The sequence below is a fragment of the Bos indicus x Bos taurus genome, chromosome 2, assembly GCF_003369695.1.
Source record: "Bos indicus x Bos taurus breed Angus x Brahman F1 hybrid chromosome 2, Bos_hybrid_MaternalHap_v2.0, whole genome shotgun sequence".
Lineage (NCBI taxonomy): Eukaryota > Metazoa > Chordata > Mammalia > Artiodactyla > Bovidae > Bos > Bos indicus x Bos taurus.
In genome coordinates this window covers 20,401,635-20,426,455 of record NC_040077.1, presented here as the reverse complement: position 1 = coordinate 20,426,455, position 24,821 = coordinate 20,401,635, and the positions used below count along the sequence as shown (strand labels likewise).

General features: G+C 35.0%; 1 protein-coding gene across 3 annotated transcripts in view; it reads left to right on the top strand.

Moving 5' to 3' along the window:
• Positions 1-24,274, top strand: part of MTX2 (metaxin 2) — a 75,643-nt gene extending 51,369 nt beyond the window's left edge. The window contains exons 1-8 of one of the 3 annotated variants that reach the window (XM_027557041.1): positions 5,653-5,723; positions 8,583-8,655; positions 11,361-11,437; positions 13,304-13,396; positions 13,883-13,921; positions 14,275-14,400; positions 15,393-15,469; positions 23,813-24,190. In XM_027557041.1, the coding sequence (XP_027412842.1) occupies positions 5,655-5,723; positions 8,583-8,655; positions 11,361-11,437; positions 13,304-13,396; positions 13,883-13,921; positions 14,275-14,400; positions 15,393-15,469; positions 23,813-23,987 (729 nt within the window). In that variant the 5' untranslated portion in view covers positions 5,653-5,654 and the 3' untranslated portion in view covers positions 23,988-24,190. Of the gene's footprint in view, positions 1-5,652; positions 5,724-8,564; positions 8,656-11,360; positions 11,438-13,303; positions 13,397-13,882; positions 13,922-14,274; positions 14,401-15,392; positions 15,470-23,812 lie in introns of those variants that run through there. The other 2 variants (XM_027557040.1, XM_027557042.1) reach the window with 2 other exon arrangements.
• Positions 24,275-24,821: the final 547 nt, after the last annotated feature.

Below are 24,821 nucleotides of genomic sequence, written 5' to 3'. Positions count from 1 at the left end.
GTTGAATTTAAATAGAGTTCATTAACTTCATATTATCCAAAAACAAAGACATACATTGAGACATAGATAATTTTAGATAAACAGATATAGTTTTCTGCTTGAAGTTTAAAATATCTTTTATATATGTATATATATATATATATTTTTTTTTCCTGAGTTCCACCAATTTGTTTATGGCTGGAGTCCCAGATAGAGTGGGCTGTGTATCCCAAGGACATGATAAGAGTTAACTTGAGGTTTTTTTCTTAGGCATTTTTTGTTTCCCAGGCAGAATTGGAGCTCCAAAAAAGTATTTTAAGAAGTTAACCTTTTCCTTACTGCACGTGTAAGAAGAACTAGTTTTGCAATTTCAGAAAAGATTTTATTTTAGTCAGTTTTCTCTGGAGTCTAAAGAATATCATGGCCATTCAGTGTCAGAAACATCATTTCTCCTTTTTGTAGTTACAGTATATTATTAATGATATATGCATGAGGGCATTGCTGTCACATTGGATGTAAAGCCTTGGCTACAAAATTTTGACAAATAGTAGGACTATTAAGCATACCTTGAGTAACACAGTCTATTGAAATCTTTTATGAGGCCCGATATGATTAGAATAAGGGAGAGAGAAAGTGAATCTCTCCCAGTCTAAAGGGTGCAAAGGTATATTAAAAAAGCAATCTTGTAAATCAGTAATAATAATGTACCAATTTTGAGGAATAGTAGGTGATGGGATCCCTGGTTGTAATGCACCCATAGGTTTCATAGATGCATTAACTTTTCTAAGGTCTGTTAAGAGATGCCATTTGTTAGATTTCTTTTTTATAACAAAAATAGGAGAGTTCCAAGGAGAGCAAGATTTCTCAATATGTTTTAATTCTAATTGTGTGTCTATAAGTTCTTTAGTAGCCTATAATTTTTCTTTTGTAAGGGGCCATTGCTCTGTCCAAATAGGCTTGTCATTCTTCCAAGTTATTTTAATAATTGCTTTGTTTGTTAAATGAGCAGTGGCCCTTAGGAAAAATGTGAAATGTATTTCTGAGTTTGCCATTGCATAAGTAAGTCCCTTCCTATTAGATTAAGGGGTGCATCTATCACATAAGGTCTTAATGTTGCAGACTGGCCTTTTGGTCCTTCACATGGGTAGATTTGAACATTTTGATAAATTTCTTGTACTTTGGTTTGAGAAATTCCTGCAATTTGGCAAGAGATTTTTTGTATAGGCCAGGATGTGGGCCATAAGTGTTTGGAAATAATAGTTATATTAATATTAGATCCAGTGTTGAGGAGACCAGAAAATCTTTTACCATTAATGTTGATATTTATATTTGGTCGGGCGTATTCAGATACCAATGATGTCCATAAGGATTGTTTTTGATCTGTACTGCCGAATCCACCTGTCCGTACACTTAGAGGAGTTAATAGAGACGTAAGGTAAAAGAAGTAATTGAGCAATTTTGTCCCCTTTTTTGAATTGTCATAGAATCTGAGATGACGTCATAATTTGAATCTCTCTTTATAATTTGAATCAATTATTCCAGGGTGAACAGTAATTCCTTTAGAAGTCAAACTAGATTGGCCAAGTAAAAGACCGAAGGTTTGTGGGGGCAGGGGTCCAGAAAGTCCAGAAGGTATTTTAGAAGGGACTGCTTGAGGGTAAAGGAAAAAATCATTTAGGGCTGGTATATCGACGGCAGCACTGCCGGATGTTGAGGGTGTGAGGGAAAATATAGCATTTGCCCCTGGTTTTTGTTGAAGGGGACCTGGGGGTCCCCTGCTTGGAGTTTCCTGGAATAGGTTTTCTTTCAATATCAAATTTAGATTTACAATCTTTGGCCCAATGCATTCCTCTATGACAATGAGGGCAGATTTTTGTAGGTTTTTTTATTTGCCTTCTTAGGGCAGTCCCTTTTTAAATGGTTTTTATCTGTTGCTGTTCGGGCCCACTTCTTGGGGTCCTTTAATGTATCGGAACCTGGTGGTCCAGAGTCATTGATAAGAAAGTGAGAGAGCTGGAGGGAGGGAAGGGGGGAGAGAGAGAAAGAGAGAAAGAAAGCAAGACACGGGGACCCAAGCTCTGATGGAGCAGAGGTGCTTTAATGATGTTTCTGTGAGTATATGTAGGCTGTTGTACAAGAAATTTCTTTCGACAATGATAAAGATCAGAAAACCAAACGTACAGCAACCGTTACCAACGGAACAAGGGATTAATAATGGTCACAAAGTCAGGAGACAATCCATATCTCAAGAAAGAGGATCGATCAGGAGACAATCCATATCTCAAGAAAGAGGATCGAGACTAAGCAGTTTTGTCGTAAGGAGAATGTTTACTGAAGGAGATTCAAGCCTGTCTCATCCTATGACCTTAGTCCTGGGAGTGGCTTGCCATTCCACTGGTTTCTGGTAATAGAAACTGATAAGGAACAGAGGATTTATGAAAAACAGCAGGTAGGAATCTTCCTGTTAACTATTCCCTGACATGTTCCTATTTCATTTTTTAATTTAAATTTATCTATTGAATTTCACTGTGAAATTTAATTTCCCTTTTACAACTCTGTCCCATCTTCCCAATAGTTCTCTAACTTTGGGGTTAAATTAATATTCAGTAGTTTATATTATAATTGGAATGTAAATATTGATCCTAGCTGAGTGGCTTGGTGTACAATGGACATATTCTTTCTATATGATTTTTTTTCCTTTGAGTAAATAATTGCTTTGTCTAATTCATTTGGGTAATTTTCTCTCTTATACTCTTTGAACTGTAAAACTTTCCCTCACAGTAGTCAAACACATCATGTCTTTTATTTATTTATTTCTTGGAAATATTACCTTTCTACTTTAAATGGAATGGTTCCTTTCTTGGTAGGCTTCAGAAATGTTTTCCTATGACTGCTATTCATTATCATTCAGGGAATTCTCTTTTCCTTTTTTTTTTTTTAATGTTGGATCCCCTAATTTTCTGCATTCTGTGCTCATTTTTTCTTGGTTTATTATTTTTATTTTGGCTTTTTAAAAGACCTTGCTTGTGTTGTTTTTATTCTATCCACACTCGATTGATACCTTAGCCACATGGAGAATTTTAGGTTGGCAAGGTTTTCCCTTAGAATTTGGAAGGCCTTTTGTCATCTTCCAGCATTTGGAATTGCTGTTAAGATATTCAGTGTCATCTCAGTCCCGTGTATGCTTTGCTTTTTTTCTTTTTCCCTCCTTTTCTTTGTTTCCTTTTTTCCTTTTCCTTTTTTTCTTCTTTCTTCCCTCCCTCCCTCCTTTCCTTTCTACCTATATGCCTTAAGTAGATTCCTTAATCTCGCTGTACTTCTGTTTTCTTATCTTAAAATAGGGATTTTTTTTTTTTTATATATACCCCATAGAGGAAAGCTTTTATGTAAGTACCTGGGACATAGTAAACACTCAATAAATATTAACCATTATAAATTTTTTTTGAAGTTGCTTTCTGCTTTCTGCATTTTCTGTTTCTTCTCCCCTCCTTTTTTTGTGGTTTGTTTTGGCTCTGTATGTTTGAGGCTATTCTCAAATATCTCTTGATCTCTGCTAACAATTTATATATAAGAGTGAGGCACTAAAAAGCTGATGGGGGATTTTTGACATGTGGGCTTCATTGTAGACTGATTGCACAGTTAGCTACTATTTTTTTGGCCATTACCTTAAATGGCCACCTACCCATCAGTATTTGCAGGTGCCCGAGGAGCCTGGTGGGCTACAATCCATGGGGTCGCAAAGAGTCGGACACGACTGAGCGACTTCTGTGTGTGTGTGTCTATGGAGAGATAGTCTATAAGGACTAAATTTGGCTGCCAGTGTTTGGGAGCTTAGAGAGAGAGGGACACTGTGGGTCTCTACCTTCAGTGTACATACTTTCCCTTCACTTTATTTTCATTGTTTCTCGCCACTCAGGGCCATCTGCTTTGCTTGGATTCTGAGTGGAGTCTCTGGTTTAGTTCTTCCGGAGGATGAACCTGTGAATTTTGCCAGATTGGGGATGGGCTGGCTGGCTGATGACTTTGATGCAGTTCTCCTGTTTTTACTGCTTTATCTCACCTCTGCCTTCTGTGGTACTTGGCCTCCAGTTTTGGAGTCTTCCTAGTTTCTGTGATGCAAATGTATTGCTTTTCTCCTCTTTGTGCTCTTAGGTTTCAGCTTCCTCTGCCCTGCTAAGTCTGCTTTTCGTCTTACAAAAACGGGTTGACATCTCTGGTCTGCTTTGGTCTCCTCTTCCATTCTTCGTGTTTTTCTGAGTTTGTATGCTTTCTGATTCTTCACTGTTATTTCACTGGAGTTTTTTGAAAGGTTGAAGAGATAAATATAGAAGTTCAATCCTTCATATTTAACTGATTATCGATGATCTAGTGTTACTTTTTCCTTTGAGTTTTTTTCAGAAATAAAAAAATATACCAACACTCTACCCCTTCAATGAATTTTTTTTTGTGTTATGAATTTAATTAATTCATTCAATATGTTGAAACTACATCAAGCTTATTAAATTTCAGGGTCTCAGCAGTTAGGTGCTGGGTATTGTGTGTGTGTGTGTGTTAAAAAATTCCTACTATGTCATGTGTTCAGACACTCAGTAAATTTATATTCAAAGAATTAATACATTTAATAGCCGTGGTTTTATTTAATTTATTCATTCTAAAGTCTTAGTTTTCACTTTGTAATAAACTTACCTGACCATTTTGTCAATTGGGATTGCTCAGCAAATGAGTAAACCCTATACTAGGTCTTTCTGAAATTGAAAATATTATGGTATTTAATGTGTCACTGTCATCAAAAGGTGATTGATCACTTGCAGGATTTGTGGACACTGTAATACTATGCAGCCTGTTTTAATAATATTTAGCCTAATCTCTCTCAGATGATGTCAGCCTCTTTTGCTTAGATGTCTTTTATGCACTGATTGCCATTGCAATAGACCCATGCTGTCCAATAGAACTTTCTGTAATGATGGAAATGTTCTGTTATTTATACTGTTCAATAAGTGTGATAGCCACTAGCCACATGTAGCTGTTGAGCACATGAAATGGCTAGTACAATTGGGGATCTGAAATAAACTTTTCAACTTTAGTCAATTTAAATTTATGTTAAATAGCCACAGGTGACTAGTGGCTTCCATATTAGACAGCACAGTTATAAGTCATTGTTCTTATAGGATGTGCTAACTTTTTGATTTAAGTTATTTTATGTTGTCAGTCACTTGAATTAGTTTGGAATAATGTTTCCAACAGAGGAATAGGAGTTGACTGAGTTATCCTGACTTTCCTTATTATTATTGGAACTACATTTTTCTTTGGATTTACATAAGAATAAAAATATGCAGATTGCTATTTCAGAATTTAAAATAAAATGTGTTTTAGGTTGGTGTGTCATGCTTGTTTTATTTGGAGTATTTGAGGTGAGATAAGAGATTGAAAATGCAAGTGAAAGGTGAAAGTACTGTTTTGAAACCTCAGAGATTTTTCTCCTAGCCTGCAAGAGAAAGGAGAAATACTGCTGAATCAAAGTCTGGTTTGGATTTAGAGTTTTTATATTCTTAAAGACAGTCATGGTAATGTTTTGTTTTGCATTTTTAATGTTTAGATGAAAATACTGTGTTTATGACCTCAGATGTCTTTGTGATTAATTCAGATTAATTCAGAAAATTTCTTTTGAATCAGGGATGAAGAATAATCGCAGTGAATGCTATAACATTAATCTTTGGCTAAGTAGAATTTTGGCATCAGTTGAGGTCTGTGGTAAGTTAATATTGTTAAATTGGTCAAAATTAAGTCAGTTATTTTTTAGTAAAGCAGTAAAAATTTCATAAGACTGAAAACATGGCTTTGATTGTAGAGCATTACAGTTTTGCTTAACCTTTTTCTGGTGAAACAGAACTTTTTGGAATAATGATTAGTATAGTTACCAATATAATACATGGAGGTTAGCAAAATATACTGTATTTGCTATTTTATATAGTATTATGACTGTGGCTTCCCTTGTGGATCAGCTGGTAAAGAATTTGCCTGCAATGCAGGAGACCTGGGTTCAATACCTGGGTTGGGGAGATCCCTTGGAGAAGGGAAAGGCTACCCACTCCAGTATTCTGGCCTAGAGAACTCCATGGGCTGTATAGTCCATGGGGTTGCAAGAAGTCGTACACGACTGAGCGACTCTCACTTTCATGACCTAAGTAACAACTGAATATTTATTATAATCTTCAAGAAGATACTTCAAGCAGTTCTTTCCAGTTCTTTTTGTTCTTCTGAAGCCTAAAACTCCTCCAGGTCCTTCATTCTCAGACAGATTCTCCTCCCATTTCACAGAATGTGGCACTCCCTCATTTTCCCATCCTCACTTATCAGCTTATAGTCATCATCGCTGATTCTGACCACCCCTTGCAAGTACAGTGAAAAAGTGTCCTGTTTCCTGGAGGCGCAAAAAAGATGTTTCCACCTATGCTCTTAATTCACTACGTTTTATCTTCTGTTACTTGTATATCAGTTATTACCTGGTTCTTGTCATTTCAGCCTATTTCCACTGTTTTTTCCTGCTATATATGGTTTAATGAGCTCAACTTTTTTGTATCATTGGGTACAGATACATATGTAATGAAGAGAGTTGATCCTTCTTAATTCCTTTCTCCCTTTTTTTCTCAGTCTTCTCAAAAGATCTCTTTATACTTATTTTAATTCTTTCCTTAGCAGTCTGTGTTTTAACAAGCCTTCCGCATGATTGTGATGCACACTGAAGCGTGAGAACCACTGCCTGCAGTCCATACTTGTGAATTAACCAAGAAACTCACTATTATTGTTATAAATTGGGAGCATAGGTTATAGTTTTTAGAGGACTGTTAATGTATACTTATATAGACAGAGAGAGTCTATGGTTGGATGAGTTGTTCTTTAAACCTGGAAGCAGTTAATTGTTGGTCAATTAGGTAGGATTAAGTTTGGCTGTTAGTTTTGGAAAGCCCAAAATAGCAGTGGCTTAAAAAAGAGGATTCTTTCTTTCTTTCTCTTTCTCTCTTTCTTTTTTAATACAAGTAATCCAGGTTTGGTGACTGCATGATTTTCAAAGACTTAAGCTTCTTTACTCTTATTGTTGCTCTACCACCTTCAACACAGCTTCTGGTGTGATTCAGTTTGGCTACTGTGGCTGATCAGCCTTTTCACATTCTAGTCAGCATGAAGGAAAAAGAGGAGTGGTCATATCTCTTCTTTTTAAAGACACTTCACAGGCAGTTGCCCAGACTTTAAGCTCCATAAGCCAGAATTTAGACACTGGTCACACCCAGTTGTAAGGAAGCTTTGGAAATAAAGTTGTTATTTCAGGCAGCCTTGTGTGAAAATATAATTAATGATTTAAAAAATTGTATAGCATTATGTGGTTTGCATTTACCGTAAATGATTTACCAATTCCCTGTTGTTAGACAGTTAAGTTGCTTATAAAATTTTTGTTGCTATTTTTGTTGTTCAGTTGCTCCATCATGTCCTACTCCTTGCGACCCCATGTACTGCAGCACGCCAGGCTTTCCTGTCCTTCACTGTCTCCTGGAGTTTGCTCAGACTCATGTCCATTGAGTCGATGATGCCATCTAACCATCTCATCCTCTGCCGCTCCCTTTTCCTCCTGCCCTCAATCTTTCCCAACATCAGGGTCTTTTCCAGTGAGTTGGCTCTTCGCATTAGGTGACGAAAGTATTGGAGCTTCAGTTTCAGCATCAGTCCTTCCAATGAGTATTCAGGGTTGATTGCCCTTAGGATTGACTAGTTTGATCTCCTTGCAGTCTAAGGGACTCGCAAGAGTCTTCTCCAGAACCACAGTTCAAAGGCATCAATTCTTTGGTGCTCAGCCTTCTTTATGATCCAGCTCTCATATCCGTATGTGACTACTGGAAAAACCATAGCTTTGACTCTATGGAGCTTTGTCTGCAAAGTCACATCTCTGCTTTTTAATACACTGTCTAGGTTTGTCATAACTTTTCTTCCAAGGAGCAAGCATCTTTTAAATTCATGGCTGCAGTCACTATCCACAGGGATTTTGGAGCCCAAGAAAATAAAGTCCCTTATAAAATTTTTGTTGCTATAAACAAAGTAAAAATAAACAATTCTCTGTCTTTAAAAAGTCAATTAGTGAGCATAAAAGCTACATGTTAAGATATTGAGTATTATTGGAGAGAACTTTGAAGTAGTAAAAAAATAAGTTTGAGAGTTTCTGCCTAAGACGAAGATAAGAATCCTAAGAGAGTAGTGGAATTAAGTAATAACTTACAAAGTTTGGACTTTTAGTCATCTGTTGTAGAAAATTAAAGAAATACACAGTATTGCTGACTTACCTAAACTAATGCAGTAAAATGTGGATAACTTACATTTGAGTATATAAATGCGTTAAGCTTCATACATTTATTTGAGTCTGAGTCATATGTATTGATCTTTTAGTATTGAAATGACATTTTATTTTTGTTTTAGAGTACAAATCTTTCACTTTAAATTGATTTATTCTTTTCCTTTTCCTGAGCTTTACTTAAGTTTAGAAAAGAAATAAAACGTTGTGTTCTAATATGCATATACTTTCATTAGACTTTCATTAGATTTCTTTTGATTGACAGGCCTTTTTGCAAATGTGTAATCTGCCTATCAAAGTGGTCTGCAGGGCAAATGCAGAATATATGTCTCCATCTGGTAAGTGTTTTTTTTTTTCCCTCCTCTGTTAATACTCTGCATTGATAAAATTGCAGTGATAGTCCAATTTGTACCTAGATTTTTAAAAAAAAATGCCTACATTATCCTGTAGTTTGTTAAGTGTATAATAGCATTGTGGCTAAGAAAAACAATATACATATTTCAATTAGAAATACTTTATTGCTAAAAAAAAGTGCTAACCATTGTCTGAGCCTTTCATGAGTCAAAACCTTTTTGCTGGTGGAGGATCTTTCCTCCGTGTTGATGGCTGCTAACTGATCAGGGTGGTGGTTGCTAAAGGCTGGGTTAGCTGTGTCCATTTCTCAAAGTAAGGCAACACTGAAGTTTGCCTCATTGATTGACTTCCTTTCACAAACCATTTCTCTGTAGCATGTAGTGCTGTTTGATAGCATTTTACCCCACAGTAGAGCTTCTTTCAGAGCTGGAGTCAGTCTTCTCAAATCCTGGTGCTCCTTTATAAACTAAGTTTATGTAGTATTCTCACTCCTTTATTGTCATTTCAACAGTCTTCACAACATCTTCACTAAAGAGTATATTCCATTTCAAGAAACTGCTTTCTTTGCTCATCTATAAGCAGCAGCTCTTCATCCTTTAAAGTTTTATAACAGAACAATAATAAAAATGTTTGAATTATTGTGAAAATTACTAAAATGTGATACAGAGACATAAAGTAAGCAAATGCTGTTGGGAAAATGGCACCAGTGTACTTAGTGCAGGGTTGCTGCTGTAAAACTGCTCAGTATTTGCAAAGCGCAATGAAAGTGCAGTAAGATGAGGTACATAGAAACTCTTCCAAGAACTCCAGACTGGATATTGGAAATGCGAAATAACACTTTGCTCTCAAAATGTACCCCCCCAAAATACTCTTCAGTCTGGACATTCATTCACAAGTATTTTTCATTCTGTAATCATATTATCTCAGAGGACCTGCACTATTTCTAGCAGTATAGTAGTTGTAAAGATTTTATCCCAAGTTAAAAAAAGAGTGTGATCTAATGCTTGTGCAGATAAGATTTTTTTTTCTCTTTTGCAAGATTTATAAAGCAGTAGAAAAAAAGAATGCAGAATTCAGTGTTTTTATATTGGTAAATGGAAATGTCTTCTAAATTCATTTGCTGAGTTGTATTCCAAAAGGCCTGTGTTTCCTTTGTAATGTTATCCTATGGATGCAGATGAAGCTTTTGTTGGTGCAGTGCACCTCATCCATTACCCTCAGTCTGTCTGAGCCGGAGAGGAGTGAATCTATTGAAAAGGACCATGAAGAAGCTCGCTGTTAGTGTGAACTCTATTTGAACTAGGTCTGACAGAGTTTCATCCTCTAGCATTTGAGGTAGACTTTATTACTATTTGGAGATTGTCATCTCTGATAATTTCACCAGTTATTAGTATTTATAAAATTAAAATATTACTCTTTAATGTGATATTTACTCAGAGAAGTCAGTTTTTCTTTAAATTAAATTATTTATTTTAATTGGAGGCTAATTACTTTACAATATTGTAGTGGTTTTTGCCATACATTGACATGAATCAGCCATGGGTATACATGTGTTCCCCATCCTGAACCCCCCTCCCACCTCCCTCCCCATCCCATCCCTCTGGGTCATCCCAGTGCACCAGCCCTGAGCATCCTGTCTCAAGCATCAAACCTGGACTAGTGATCTATTTCACATATGGTAATATACATGTTTCAATGCTATTTTCTCAAATCATCCTACCCTTGCCTTCTCCCACAGAGTCCAAAATACTATTCTTTACATCTGTCTCTCTTGCTGTCTCGCATATAGGGTCATCGTTACCATCTTTCTAAATTCTACCTATATGCGTTAATATACTGTATTGGTGTTTTTCTTTCTGACTTACTTCACTCTGTATAATAGGCTCCAGTTTCATCCACCTCATTAGAACTGATTCAAATGCATTCTTTTTAATAGCTGAGTAATATTCCGTTGTGTATATGTACCACAGCTTTCTTATCCATTCGTCTGCCAATGGACATCTAGGTTGCTTCCATGTCCTGGCTATAGTAAACAGTGGAGAAGCCAGTTTTTATAAGCATACTATTTATTCTTTTTTTCCCACATGTGTTGGGAGCAAACTTTGTGTTATAATTCATAAGTTAGCATACCTTCAAAGATTGTTATTCACTTAATTCCTGATATTTTTTGAGTCAGATACATTCATTAATGCACCATTATGTGCTTAAACAATTGACCTCAATGGTTGTCTGAGATATGAAAGTAGTACATGTAAAAAAAAAAAAGTCTTTATAAATATTGTTTACATACAGGTTGATTTATTGTAATCTGAAGGGAAGGCCTAGTTAAAGTTTTAAAAATCTATCAGTCATGAAACAATGTCCAGGCTTAGTTCATATAATTTGAATAATTAGTATTTACTGCTGCATAGTGATTTGTTAGTGTTAGCTCTGAAAAGGGAGTATTATGTTATTATATGCAAGTGAGAGCTCTAGAAATGAATCTTGTTTCTTTCTTTTATTTTAAAATTAGTAATTAATGTTAGAAAATTTTTAGAATTTAATATACATGCTTAACTGTAATTTTAAAAAGTCATAATGTTACAAAACTCTGTATTAATAAGACATAACAAGTTTTGTGTTGATTTCCTTTTTAGCACAAACTTTAATTTACTGGTCATGTTCTCACATTGTTTTTCCCCTTCCACAGGTAAAGTACCTTTTATTCATGTAGGAAATCAAGTAGTATCAGAACTTGGTCCAATAGTCCAATTCGTTAAAGCCAAGGTAATAAAAAAGATATTAAATGGATTTGATCCCAGTTACTCTTAAATAGATCATTCATCATCTTTAGAGTGTTGTAGCATTTACATTGATTTTAACCTAGTTTTATAAAATGATGATAATAAACTACTGGAGAAATATTTCTAAAGTGTAAGTTTTTTTTTTTTTTCCTTTTATAATGTAAATCAATGGCAAAAGAGGCTGTTTGATCTTTACAAAATGAGATAATTTTCTCACTCATGTTTATGAGAAATTTTGGTCACAAATGAAAACAATTAGGTTGTTGTAAAATATCAGGTTAACTTTTGAGAAGGGAGTTATAGAATGTTTACAAGTTGAATGTACTCCTTTACCCGTTATTCAGTGTAGATTTTAATAGTTATCAAAGAACAACCTCTATTAACATTTTGGGGGACATCCATCTAGAATTTTTTTTGCATATGTAGAAAAATATAGGTAATACTATTAGTATTATTTTGAAACCTGCCTTTTAAGATCATCATTATATAGATCATCATTATGTTTAGAAATTCTTCCATGTTAATGACTATAGATATGTATTATCCTTTTAAATTGTTGTATAGTATTCTTTTGTATTCAGTTCAGTTCAGTCCCTCGGTCGTGTCTGACTCTTTGCAACCCCATGGACTGTAGCACGCCAGGCTTCCCTGTCCATCACCAACTCCCAGAGTCTACTCAAACCTATGTCCATTGAGTCGGTGATGCCATCCAACCATCTCATCCTCTGTCGTCCCCTTTTTCTTCTGCCTTCAATCTTTCCCAACATCAGGTTCTTTTCCAGTGAGTCAGTTCTTCGCATCAGGTGGCCAAAGTATTGGAGTTTCAGCTTCAGCATCAGTCTTTCCAATGACTATTTAGGACTGATTTCCTTTAGGATGGACTGGTTGGATCTCCTTCCCGTCCAAGGAACTCTGAAGAGTCTTCTCCAACACCACAATTCAAAAGCATCTTTTGTATTAGAATTTTTTTACTTAATTCTTTATTGATGGACATTTAAATTGTTTGTGGCTCAGACGGTAAAGTGTCTGCCTGCAGTGCAGGAGACCAGGGTTTGATCCCTGGGTTGGGAAGATCCCCTGGAGAAGGCAATGGCAACCCACTCCAGTACTCCTGCCTGGACAATTCCATGGACTGAGGAGCCTGGTAGGCTACAGTCCATGGCATCGCAAAGAGTCGGACACGACTGAGCGACATCAGTTTTCAGTTTAAGTTGTTGGCAACTTTTTGCTGTTATTGAGTGCCAAGATAAGTATTCTTTTATATACACCTTTGTACACTTGTTAAATTATCTCCTTAGCATAAATTCCTAAGAGTGATATTACAGTGTTACAGGGTATACATTTTAAAAATTTTATAACATCATCAGATTGAACTAAAGTTTATACTATTTTATAAGTCTACTCATTACTGTAGTATATTAGAATTTAAAAATTAGTGTCTATTTCCCTATCCTTTACTAATAACACTTAAAAAAAATCTTTGACTACTTTATAAGTAACACATGTCAATCTTTTAGAATTTATTTTATTACTAAGGTTTAGTGTCTTAAAAAAACAGTTTACTGACCATCCTTGTTTTCTTTTTTGGTGAAATAATAAATTTTATCTCTTGAATGATACATTTTTATAATGACAAGTAAATACTTCTTATTAATATTTTGTAGTCATAGCAAAGTATTATTTTTTCATAATTTTCACATAAAATAATCATGTTTTAGGGGCATTTTGAAAACTAATCCTTTGGACATCTGCAGTAAAACATTGATGTTTATTACTTGGTAGTAAGATAACTGAAAGTTTTTGTATGTTTAATATGATGCTCTTTAAAATTTTTTTAAATTCCCTTTAGGGCCATTCTCTTAGTGATGGGCTGGATGAAGTCCAGAAAGCAGAAATGAAAGCCTACATGGAATTAGTCAACAATATGCTGTTGACTGCAGAGGTATAACAAGATAATAGGCCTTGAAAATATGCTTTTTCTCTCATAAAAGACTATCTTTCTTATGGCTTATTTTAAAGTTACTGAAATAAAAGAAAATAGTCAAGTAAACTCTAGGGCTAGTATGGTTACCCAGATTATTTGGTCATTATGTTTGAATAAGTTGCCTGTTTTTTCATTTCTAGTTTTTTCTTTTTGTAAACAGGAGTGATCATTTTATTTTGGTCTTGTGAAGTTTTCTTAAATAATATCCATAAAATACTCTAATGGCATTTAGAGATATATTTTATGAATAAAAAATATTTTTTAGGTACTATCATTAAGCTTAATAATTCTATGTAGAACATTAGCCAAGGGGTGGGGGGAAATGCTCACATATATGACTTCTATGATATTGGTTTATAAAAATTACTCTGGCAAGAAATAACTTACTTTATCCATTTTCTCTTTGATAGTCTAAAGTTTTGGTGACTTTTTTTTTTTTCCTAGCTGTATCTTCAGTGGTGTGATGATGCTACTGTAGGAGAGGTGAGTGGTTCTGCAGCATTTATCTTAATTAAAATTTAATGAAAAAACACTTTTGCTCAGAATCATAAGTCCCTGCTCATAAATGAAACATTGTGGTTTGTACCATTAGTGATATAGTTTTTCACTTAACTTTAATTTTGCTTGCACATACATTTTAGGGAAGCTATGTGTTGTTTGATATAACTGGTTGCAAAGTACATAAAAGTTTATATATTTTTAAAGGGAATCGTTTAAAATTTTAATTTTAAGATTGCAAGCTATGTTTGTGTTTCTCTGAAAATATATTTCCTTTAGAAATCTATTTGTGAAAATATTTTTAGGACCGCAATTTTAACATAATCTTTTTGCTTTAGATCACTCATGCTAGGTATGGATCTCCTTACCCTTGGCCTCTGAATCATATTTTGGCCTATCAGAAACAGTGGGAAGTCAAACGTAAGATGAAAGCTATTGGATGGGGTAACAAGACTCTGGACCAGGTCAGTTCAGGTTGAAGATGATAAAACCCTCAACTTTAATGCATAAAGAAAAAGAATTTTTTAAGTTCATAATCCTTAAAAAAAATCCCAACATAATAAAATTAACAAAACATTTGTTCTTATTTTGTCTGATAGGAAGTAGTGTATTGTTTTGTAAAAATCACACATGCTTATTGTAAGACAAATTATGTAATACAGAAGACTTCAAAAAGGCAGTAAAAATTGCTTTGGATCCTACCACCTAGAAATTGCCACTGTTAACTATGTGAAGAACATTCTTCTAGATGTCTCTTAATAACATTTTTAAAAAGTGGAATCATATTATACTTGCCACTCTCTAACCTAATTTTTTTTCCATTCAACAATACACTGTGAGCATTTTTTATGCCAGTAAATATAGATCTGCAGCATCAGGGCTTTAAAAAAAACAAAACCCTGTTAAATGCAGTGCTTAAAATGCCCACTTTTCTTTGGTCTTAAATTTACTGAAGTAGAAAAATTATAAAAATATGAGTTTGAGTATCATTAAGCTTATTAATGTCTCTCTTTCAAGGATCCCCCTAGTCCTAGCAAGCCAACCATTGATTTGTGCCACTGGCCATGAGGAGGATTGGGTAATTGAAAGGAACAGAGGAAATAAAACGTTTCCACTAGTGGAAAACAACTCAAATGCTTCTTATTCATGGTAGATGAGTAGTGTCATCTTTATGAAGCAGATTTTTTAATATATGTGAAATCATTTGATTATACGGATTCAGGAAAACTTTTATAGGGAGTAGAGTATTGAGATAAAAACTTTCTTGATCATAATCCTTACGAAAGGAAATTTGTTCTCAAATTTTCCTATTTCTTATATAGAAAGTATTACTTATGCTCTCTATGTGGTCTCTTTACCTAAATTTATTATAAGCTATGTTACAAATGAAGTTTTAGACACATTTTATTGCTTGCTAATTTAAATGTTTTTCTTTGGGGTCTGTTGCTTGTGTTAGGTCTTAGAAGATGTAGACCAGTGCTGTCAAGCTCTTTCTCAAAGACTGGGAACACAGCCATATTTCTTCAATAAACAGTAAGGATTTTATTCTTTTTAGTTAGTTTCTTTTCTATATTGTTATTTTATCATATATGTAATATCATTTTGTCATAGAGAATTGTTTTATCAAGAAATATTTATGAAAACAGTTACATTAAAATTTATTTTTGCATTCATTAAACATTTAATTTCTTGAGTATCAGGCACAGAACTAGCTTCTGGGAGACTAAGATTTTTTAAATGTGGTGCTAGCCGTTAAGAATTTTCTCCTGAAAGCAGACGTGTAAACCTGTCATTATAGAATGGTATAGAGGTTCTACTAGAAACACATCAAGGTGCTTTGTATGGAACTATGATATCTTAAAATTCTGAGCTTGCAAAGTACTATTAAAACATGAAGTGTAGCCATTGTCTGTATAGGATAATTCCCCGAGGACTAGAAAAGTGAATAAAACTAAACAGTAAAAAATATTGTTGGATGGACAAACATTATTAGAAACTTCTCTTTTTAAAATTTAATGAAAATATTTGTAAAGCATAGAAATGATTGTGAAGGATATAGATTTAAAATATGTATGTATATATGTGAATTGAGTATTTCATGTTTCATTAAGATAGAATTTCTTGTAATTTGGAAAATAATATCTAATGTTGGCAAAGAATGAATTTTTCCTTTTTTTTTAAAAGTTACTATTTTACTATATCAGAATCAGTTATCCTGTGATCTAGTTTAAGATGGGTTTCAATAAGCATTTTAACCTCAGTGGTTTGCTTGGAATCGAATCTTTTTTTAGCTTTAATAAAAATCCCTTGACTTTTAGATTGATAATTTTTAAAAAGATTTATTTGCTATTATTTATTATATCTTTATAGGCATTCATCTGTAGCTATATCAAACATCTTTTGGTAGAGATATTAATATTTGTAGCAAAAATGACAATGATGATAGCTTGGAAATATTTAAGTTATATTAATGTATATGCTATACAATTGATATTCAAATAAAATTGGAGTCTGTTGATCTTTGAAGCAGAAAATGTCATAGTGTTCAAACCGTGAAATCCTGGTAGGTGAAGCTTCTATATGTTCTTATTTCTAGTGATGTTTGCTATACTGATTCTAGTTGTTTAGTCTCTAATACAAAAGAAATGTATCAAAATGTTACTATTATGTAGTTCCTTTTCTCTCTGATACAGGAATTCATAGGAGCTGAAAAGCTCAAAAAGGGTGTATTTTATTAATCCAGCTTGAACATCTGGAAGTTCACAGTTTGTATAATGTTGAATCCTGGCCTGGAGAATTTTGAGCGTTACTTTACTAGGGTGTAATTATTTTTAAACTTGTAATTGAAAATTCAAAGTTTAGAATAGGTGTAAAAATAAGATTTGTAACTGAGAAACTGTGTAACTGGTATTAAGATTTAGGTTTTTGAAATAATTTTATCTTATATGAGACTTAAACATTTTTATTTTTGAAGTATAGAATTGGTTTAATTTAATTTTACACAATTGTTTAATAATATTAAAATTTATTTCCCTGTGAATCCTCTGCTTACCCTCTAAAATTAGAATCAGCTTTTCTTCTAGCTTACGTACTGGACATGTTGAGAGGCCTCATGAAAGAAACTCAGTCACTCTTGAGAAGAAAGAGAAAGAGAGTTGAGGGAGATCTTGCGAGAATTTGGTGTTGCTGTTTAGTGCTAGATTGTATCTGACTCTTTTGCGACCCCATGGACTGTAGCCCATCAGGCTCCTCTGGTTCATGGGATTCTCCAGGCAGGAATATTGGAGTGGGTTGCCATTTCCTTCTCCAGGGGATCTTCCTGACCCAGGGATTGAACCTGCGTCTCATGCATTGCAGACGGATTCTTTACCATGGAGCTACCAGGGAAGCCCTGCAGCAAGAATAGTAATTGGGAAAAGGAGACAAAGAAGCTCAATGGTGGAAAGGAAAAAGGATAGTGAATTTGAAAACAAATTAGAAATAATACAAAGTAGATACTCATGATTGTTGGCCTTTTTATCCTTCATGATACATAGTGTTGCTGTGTGCTTAGTCTCTCAGTCGTGTCCAACTCTTTGGACCCCATGGACTGTAGCCCGGCAGGCCCCTTTGTCCATGGCGATTCTCCAGGCAAGAAAACTGGAATGGGTTGCCATGCCCTTCTCCAGGAGATCCTCCCAACCCAGAGATTGAACCCTGCAATGCAGGGGTCTCCTGCATTGCAGGCAGATTCTTTACCATCTGAGCCACCAGGGAAATTCATATTTCTAAAATGAAAGTCAAAATCTGTGCTATCTGTTGTATACACACAACCTTGCTGATGTGATACCTGTTAAGACACTTATACAAAGACTGAGTCATTTGTTCCCTTTCACCTGGTGAGTGGATTTGAAATAAAAACCTAAAAGTTTTCTTAAAGTGATATTTTCCTTTTACTTTTTAATAAAGAGGAAGAAGAAGTAGAAAAAAAGTAGTTTTTAGAAATGTAATCAGGATAGTAAGAGTTACACTGCTGTAAAGCATTTAGGAGCTCCTTGCAGGTCTAAGTGTTTTCCAAATAAAATGTTAGAGGAAGCTCAGTAGATGTTGGTTAAAACTAGATTAAATTGAATGATAAATTGAAAAAGAGTTAGATTTGAAAAAGAAAAAAATACTTCTGTTAACCATTAAGTAAATGGTAAAATTTGAAAATTATACCTTCATATACAGATTGGAAATGCAAAAATTATACTTGGGAACCTTAAGAAAAATTTCAGGGGGAAGTAGGATTTCATTGAGGTTTTTTAAATTAAGAAATCACCAGCTAAGAAAATTAAGGAGAAATTGCTCAAAAATACCCACAGGCAAAATACCCAAAGGCAAAATATAGCAAAGTTAATGGCAAGAAGCTTGATTTACAAATTTGAGTGATAGTCCTAAAGATCAGTGATTGATATAAAGAAAGGATATGTAAATTATTTCTGTTAGTATGAAGAAATGACAAAGTAATAGTATAACAGGAAAGAAAAATAAGGAAATACCCAGACAAAATTAATGTTTTTAGAAAGAAAAATTAGAGAACACTCAGACAAAATTAATGTTTTCGAAACTAGACTATGAAAGGTATCAGAAAGAAAGAAATGTGGAACCATAACAATTGAAGAAAATGAAAAGGATGAGTGCAAAATTTTTTAATGGGAAAGGTTAGGAAAACATTCATATTTTATGCTACTGTTTTTATTTTGATATGCAAATGAAAGACTAGTAGGTAACTGATGCTCATTAGTGGAACCTATTGATAGCAATTTTATAATATATGTAAATCAAGCTATCATGCTGTAAACTTTAAACTTATACAGTGATGTATGTTAATTATTTTTCAGTAAAACTGGAAAAAAAAGAATAGTGGATAACCAACAGAAAAGTAGAAAGAATGATAATACAAGATGAGAAGGCAACATTATGAAAGATGTTAAAGGTCTTAGGAGGGGGGTTGCTATTTATATCCAAATTATAATCCACAAACTACTTAGTGGGCAGAAGGGTAGTAATGTTATGTTTTCTCTCCATATTATATAGAAAAGGTAATTAAAGCTGGAGGTACGTGAAATCTTGGCTTGATTACATGATTCAATAGAAATACTGGATCTCTCATAGGAGTTGCAAACATTTTTCTGAGTTTATTGCTTTTTTTTAAAAGTCAAGTTTGTGGTATAATTTACAAAAAGTAGAATTGGCACTTTTATGTGTATATAGTTTTGTGAGTTATAGCAGTGCTCTATGGTTGTGTCCCACTACCACAGTGTACTCTGTTTATTTTTTAACAATATCAATATTTCAATAGTCATAAAAAGGAAAGAGAAATAGAAACAATAGAGAAGAGTAACAGCACATACACAGTGTACTCTTTAAAAAGAGTATTGTGGGAATTGATAACATATGTCGAGTCAGCTAATGTAAGTAGTTGCTGAAGGATTGCAAAAAATATGCATTGGAAGTTATGTGTGTGTTTTGATTTAGTGTAGTGTATCCTACTTCCTGTTAGATGTTCTAAAAGTGATTGGTCATGAAGTTGCTGTCTTTAGGAAACATCAGATCAATTTTTATATGCTTGTTACCTGTATATAATTCAGCACCTTTTGAGTTATATAGATTACATTTGCAACAGATGACATTTTGACCACTTCAGGGATACTACTAGACCACTCTGGTTTAAACATACTTCATACCCAAGCTCATTCAGAGCCTTCATTTATTGATAAAAGATGCCCTACTACTAGAAGTTGCGTCACAGAATATATTCATCTCTTTTAGGCTCTAGTACAAGAAACAGAGGGTAGTTAATCCTAAGATTAGAAAACTAAATCCTAAATTGGTAAGATACACATTTTAAGAAATATGTTTAGGCATCTGGAAGGATTGGTGTTCGTATTACTTCTCATAGAGTGCCTCAGCTCTACATTTATCTACCTTCTGCATCTTTGGTTTTTTTCAGGTGTTCATTTGTTATTAATTCTTAATCTGTGATGTTAGATCATAGTGCTATTAAGTCCCAGCACACTTGTGATTTTTTTAAAACTATCCTGTTGACTACCTTCTTAAACATGGCCATAAATTGCACATTTGACTTTGATTAATAGTTCATGAATGTGTCAAAAGAGGGAAGGCTTTGGAAGAATGTGAATAACTACTATTGAAAAATTAAACATCCTATACAGCTTTGGATGCTTTCTTTTTTGTTTCGTTATTGATTCAGCATATAACCATTCAGTTCCTTAGATTTCCTTACTAAAAACTGGGGTTATAAAGATATATGCTTTGTTACTTTTAGAGAACTTAGAGTATAAGAGGGAAACATTAAGTAAATAGTTATAATGTGGTATGAAAAGTACTTCACCTTTTTATTGATTCATTAAACACATACTTATTGAGAACTTACTTTGGGCCAGGCGTTGTTCTAGATAATGGGGACATAACAGGAAACAAGTAGACAGTGTCCTGGTGGAAGGAGACAGATGATTAAAAACAAATACGAGAAAGTTTTAAGTGCCATATAGAGAATTAAAATAGGATCACATCACAGTAAGTGACTATATGCCCACTTTAGTTTGCATGGTCAGGGGAGACTTTCAGATGTGACATTTAAGCTGTATTCTGAAAAACAAGGAGGAGCCAGTTGGGTCAAGTCCCTAAAATTGGCTAGTTTATGTTCAGATGGAAGAAGCAAAGCCATTTATGGTTGTGTGTTGAAAATGGTAGGAGGTACGGCTGAAGAGGTAAGCCAGAGCCAGATCATCTGAGACTTGTATGCTTTGGGTAAAGAGTTTGCATGTTAGTGTAAGTAGAGTGGAAATTCATTGGAATGTTTTATGCTTGGCGTGGTATGAGCTGGTGATATTTTTTAAAAAGTAGCAGAGCAGTTAAGTAGAAGCAGGGAGATACAGTAGGAAGGTAGTACAGTGGTCTTGGTGAGATGATGGTGGCTCAGAGGAGGAGATAATAATAGATAAGTGGTGGTATTCAGGATGTATTTTGGTGGTTATGTCTCACCCGGCTTGCTAATAGATGTGAGGATAAGAGAAAACTCAAGCAGAGCTCACATTTTTGGCTTGAACAGGTGGTGCATATAGGTGCATATAGACTTTTATTTTGAGAAGATGAGGAGACAAGCTGATTTGAGGTCCTTATTGAACATTCATGTGGAGATATTTGAACGTATTATTCTGGACTTCAGGGGACAGACTCAGGCTGGAGATAAATATTTAGGAATTAGTGACATGAAGACATATAAAGCCATGCAACTACAAGAGGTCGTTCATGAGTGGCGATCAAGGCTACATAGCTAGTAAGTTAGTGGCAGAATTAGGATTTGACAGAACCCCATTGCTGGGAGAAATATCAGTAACCTCAGATATGCAGATGACATAACCCTTATGGCAGAAAACGAAGAACTAAAGAGGCTTTTGATGAAAGTGAAAGAGGAGAGTGAAGAAGTTGGCTTAAAACTCAGCATTCAGAAAACTAAGATCATGGCATCTGGTCCCATCATTTCATGGTAATTAGATGGGAAAACAGTGGAGACAGTGACAGACTTTATTTTGGGGGGCTCCAAAATCACTGCAGATGGTGAACTGCAGCCATGATATTAAAAGACACTTGCTCCTTGGAAGAAAAGTTATGACCAACCTAGACAGCATATTAAAAAGCAGAGATATTACTTTGCCAGCAAAGGTCCGTCTAGTCAAAGCTACGATTTTTTCAGTAGTCATGTATGGATGTGAGAGTTAGACTAGAAAGAAAGCTGAGCACTGAAAAATTGATGCTTTTGAACTGTGGTGTTGGAGAAGACTCTTGAGAGTCCCTTGGACTGCAAGGAGATCCAACCAGTCCATCCTAAAGAAGATCAGTCCTGAATATTCACTGGAAGACTGATGCTGAAGCTGAAACTCCAATACTTTGGCCACCTGATGTGAAGAATTGACTCATTTGAAAAGATCCTAATGCTGGGAAAGATGGAAAAGACCAAAGGTGGGAGGAGAATGAGATGACAGAGGATGAGATGGTTGGTTGGGATCACCAACTCAATGGACATGAGTTTGAGTAAACTCCGGGAGTTGGTGATGGACAGGGAGGGCCAGTGTGCTGCAGTCCATTGGGTCGCAAAGAAGTCAGACATGACTGAGCGACTGAACTGAACTAAAAAGGTCTGTTTTGCCAAACCAGGTTACTGCAACATATTTTTACATTTCAGGTGGATTAACATGTTTTCTCTATAATTTAGGACTACCACTGTAGGATTGACAGCAATAATTACTGATGGCATATAATGATGTATTTTCTCCTTTTAGTAATATTGTGCTGTGCTTAGTCACTCAGTCGTGTTTGACTCTGTGCAACCCCATGGACTGTAGCCCTCCAGGCTCCTCTGTCCATGGGGATTCTCCAGGCAAGGATACTGGAGTGGGTTGCCATGCCCTCCTCCAGGGAATCTTCCTGACCCAGGGATTGAACCCATGTCTTCCCCATTGCAGGCAGATTCTTTACCGTCTGAGCCACCAGGGAAGCCCAGTATTGTGCTAATGCAGTATAATGAGAGGGTTCGAGGTGCTGACCCTCTGCTACAGTTGAAAGTCCATGTATAACTTTAGAGTCAGGCCTTTGTGTCTGTGGCTCCACATCCACAAACTGATTCAACCAACCATGGATTGTGTAGTAATGTAGTATCTATTTATTGAAAAAAAAAACTTGGCATATAAGTGGGCCTTAACAACAATTCCAGCCAGTGTTGTTCACAGGTCTACTGTAATTGTTTTCATATAATGTAAATTTGTGATATCCCATATATAGACCATTGGTAGCAAGGTAGATAAATTTCATCTTTTTGTTAGGAATATTTAATTAAAGGGGGGGGGAAACCCTAGAAAAATTTTTGTTGAAGCCATTCTTGTATATCCTTCAGAAAGCTAAATTTATTTTAAAAAGGGTAAGTAAACTTGCTTTCTTACTTTTTTATATCTTTAGCATCTGTCACAGTTACTAGCTCATTGGAGAACTGTTGTATGTTTAGTAAATAACTTAATAAAATGAATGGGATTATTTACACTAGTATTATTTTAACACATTTAAATGATACTACTATTTAAGAAGGGCTTCCCTGATAGCTCAGTTGGTAAAGAATCTGCCTGCAGTGCGGGAGACCCCAGTTTGATTCCTGGGTCAGGAAGATCCACTGGAGAAGGGATAGGCTACCCACTCCATTATTCTTGGGTTTCCCTGTGGCTCAGCTGTGGGACCCCCTGCAGTGTGGGAGACCTGGATTTGATCCCTGGGTTGGGAAGATCCCCTCGAGAAGGAAAAGGCCACCCACTCCAGTATTCTGGCCTAGAGAATTCCATGGATTGTGTAGTCTATGGAGTTGTAAAGAGTTGAACATGACTGAGCAACTTTGGGCTTCTCTGGTGGCTCAGACGGTAAAGAATCTTCCCACAATATGGGAGACCTGGGTTAAATCGATGGGTTGGGAAGATCTCCTGGAGAAGGGAATGGCAACCCACTCCAGTGTTCTTGCCTGGAGAATTTCATGGACAGAGGAGTCTGGTGGGCTACAGTGCATGGGATCGCAAAGAGTTGGACACAACTGAGTGACTAACACACGCACACACACAGTATTTAAGAAAGCAAGTCACATAACTAGCAAATCATGGTTCAAAAGTTTTCATAATTTTTAACAGAAACTCTAGTAAAATAGAATAAATTCTATCAGGTTGGGGTAGGATTTATTTCTTAAGTTAGTTTTTTCTTTTAAATATAATAAAGTGTTTTTTAAAAAAATAGTGTATATTCTGCCTTGTAAGTTAAACGCTGTTCATGTTGCTCTCATTTCTGCTTTTGTCTTAGGCCTACTGAACTAGACGCGCTGGTGTTCGGCCATCTGTATACCATTCTTACTACACAAATGACCAATGATGAACTTTCTGAGAAGGTGAAAAACTACAGCAACCTCCTTGCTTTCTGTAGAAGAATTGAACAACACTATTTTGGCAAAGGCAGCTCATCTATCAGATTGTCTTAGAGTTATTTGTTAATTTAGTTATTATTAAAAAATTTAAACTTTTGAAATATGTGTTTCTTGAATGATGTAATAGATAATAGTATCAGAATTCAAAGCCCCAAATACTGCTTTTCAAAACCTCAGAACAAATTATATAATGTATCATATACCTGTACTTTATACTGTTCCTTGTGTATACATTAAAATAATTTTAAATGATTTCATTTGATATGTTGTACCCCATATCTTTGAAATTTTTGTGTTTTTGGCACATGTATGCATATAAAAATAAAGCTCAAACAACTATATGGCTGGTGTATTTATTAATACTTTCCATCTTTCTAAAAGCTGCTCTTTGAGCTTTATACGTGTAATAAGCAGTGTCTTTTCTAAGGCAGTAATTTGTGTTCCATACTCCCAAGATTACTAGATACATGATGAACCTGGTCATGGGAAATACGTTCTTAACAGTGTACTTAGAAAATGCAAATGATTACAAAGCATTTAAATCCTGCAACAGATTTAAGAGCATTTTTCTTACCTCAACTTTATTGAACTTAAAAACATTTTATCAGAGCAGCTATAATTTACATTTGATAAAAAGATAGTTTTAAGAACTTAACTTTTTTTAAGTTTAAGAAGTTTTTTTTAAACTTCTTTTGGAATAGAATATTTTAATATTGCTGTTTTATTCCTTTTGTGGTGAAGTTGAGGCTTCCCTGTAGGCTTAGATGGTAAAGAGTCTGCCTGCAATGCAGGAGACCCAGATTTGATCCCTGGGTCGGGAAGATCCCCTGCAGTCGGAAGTGGCAACCCATGTCAGTATTCTTGTCTGGAGAATTCCATGAACAGAGG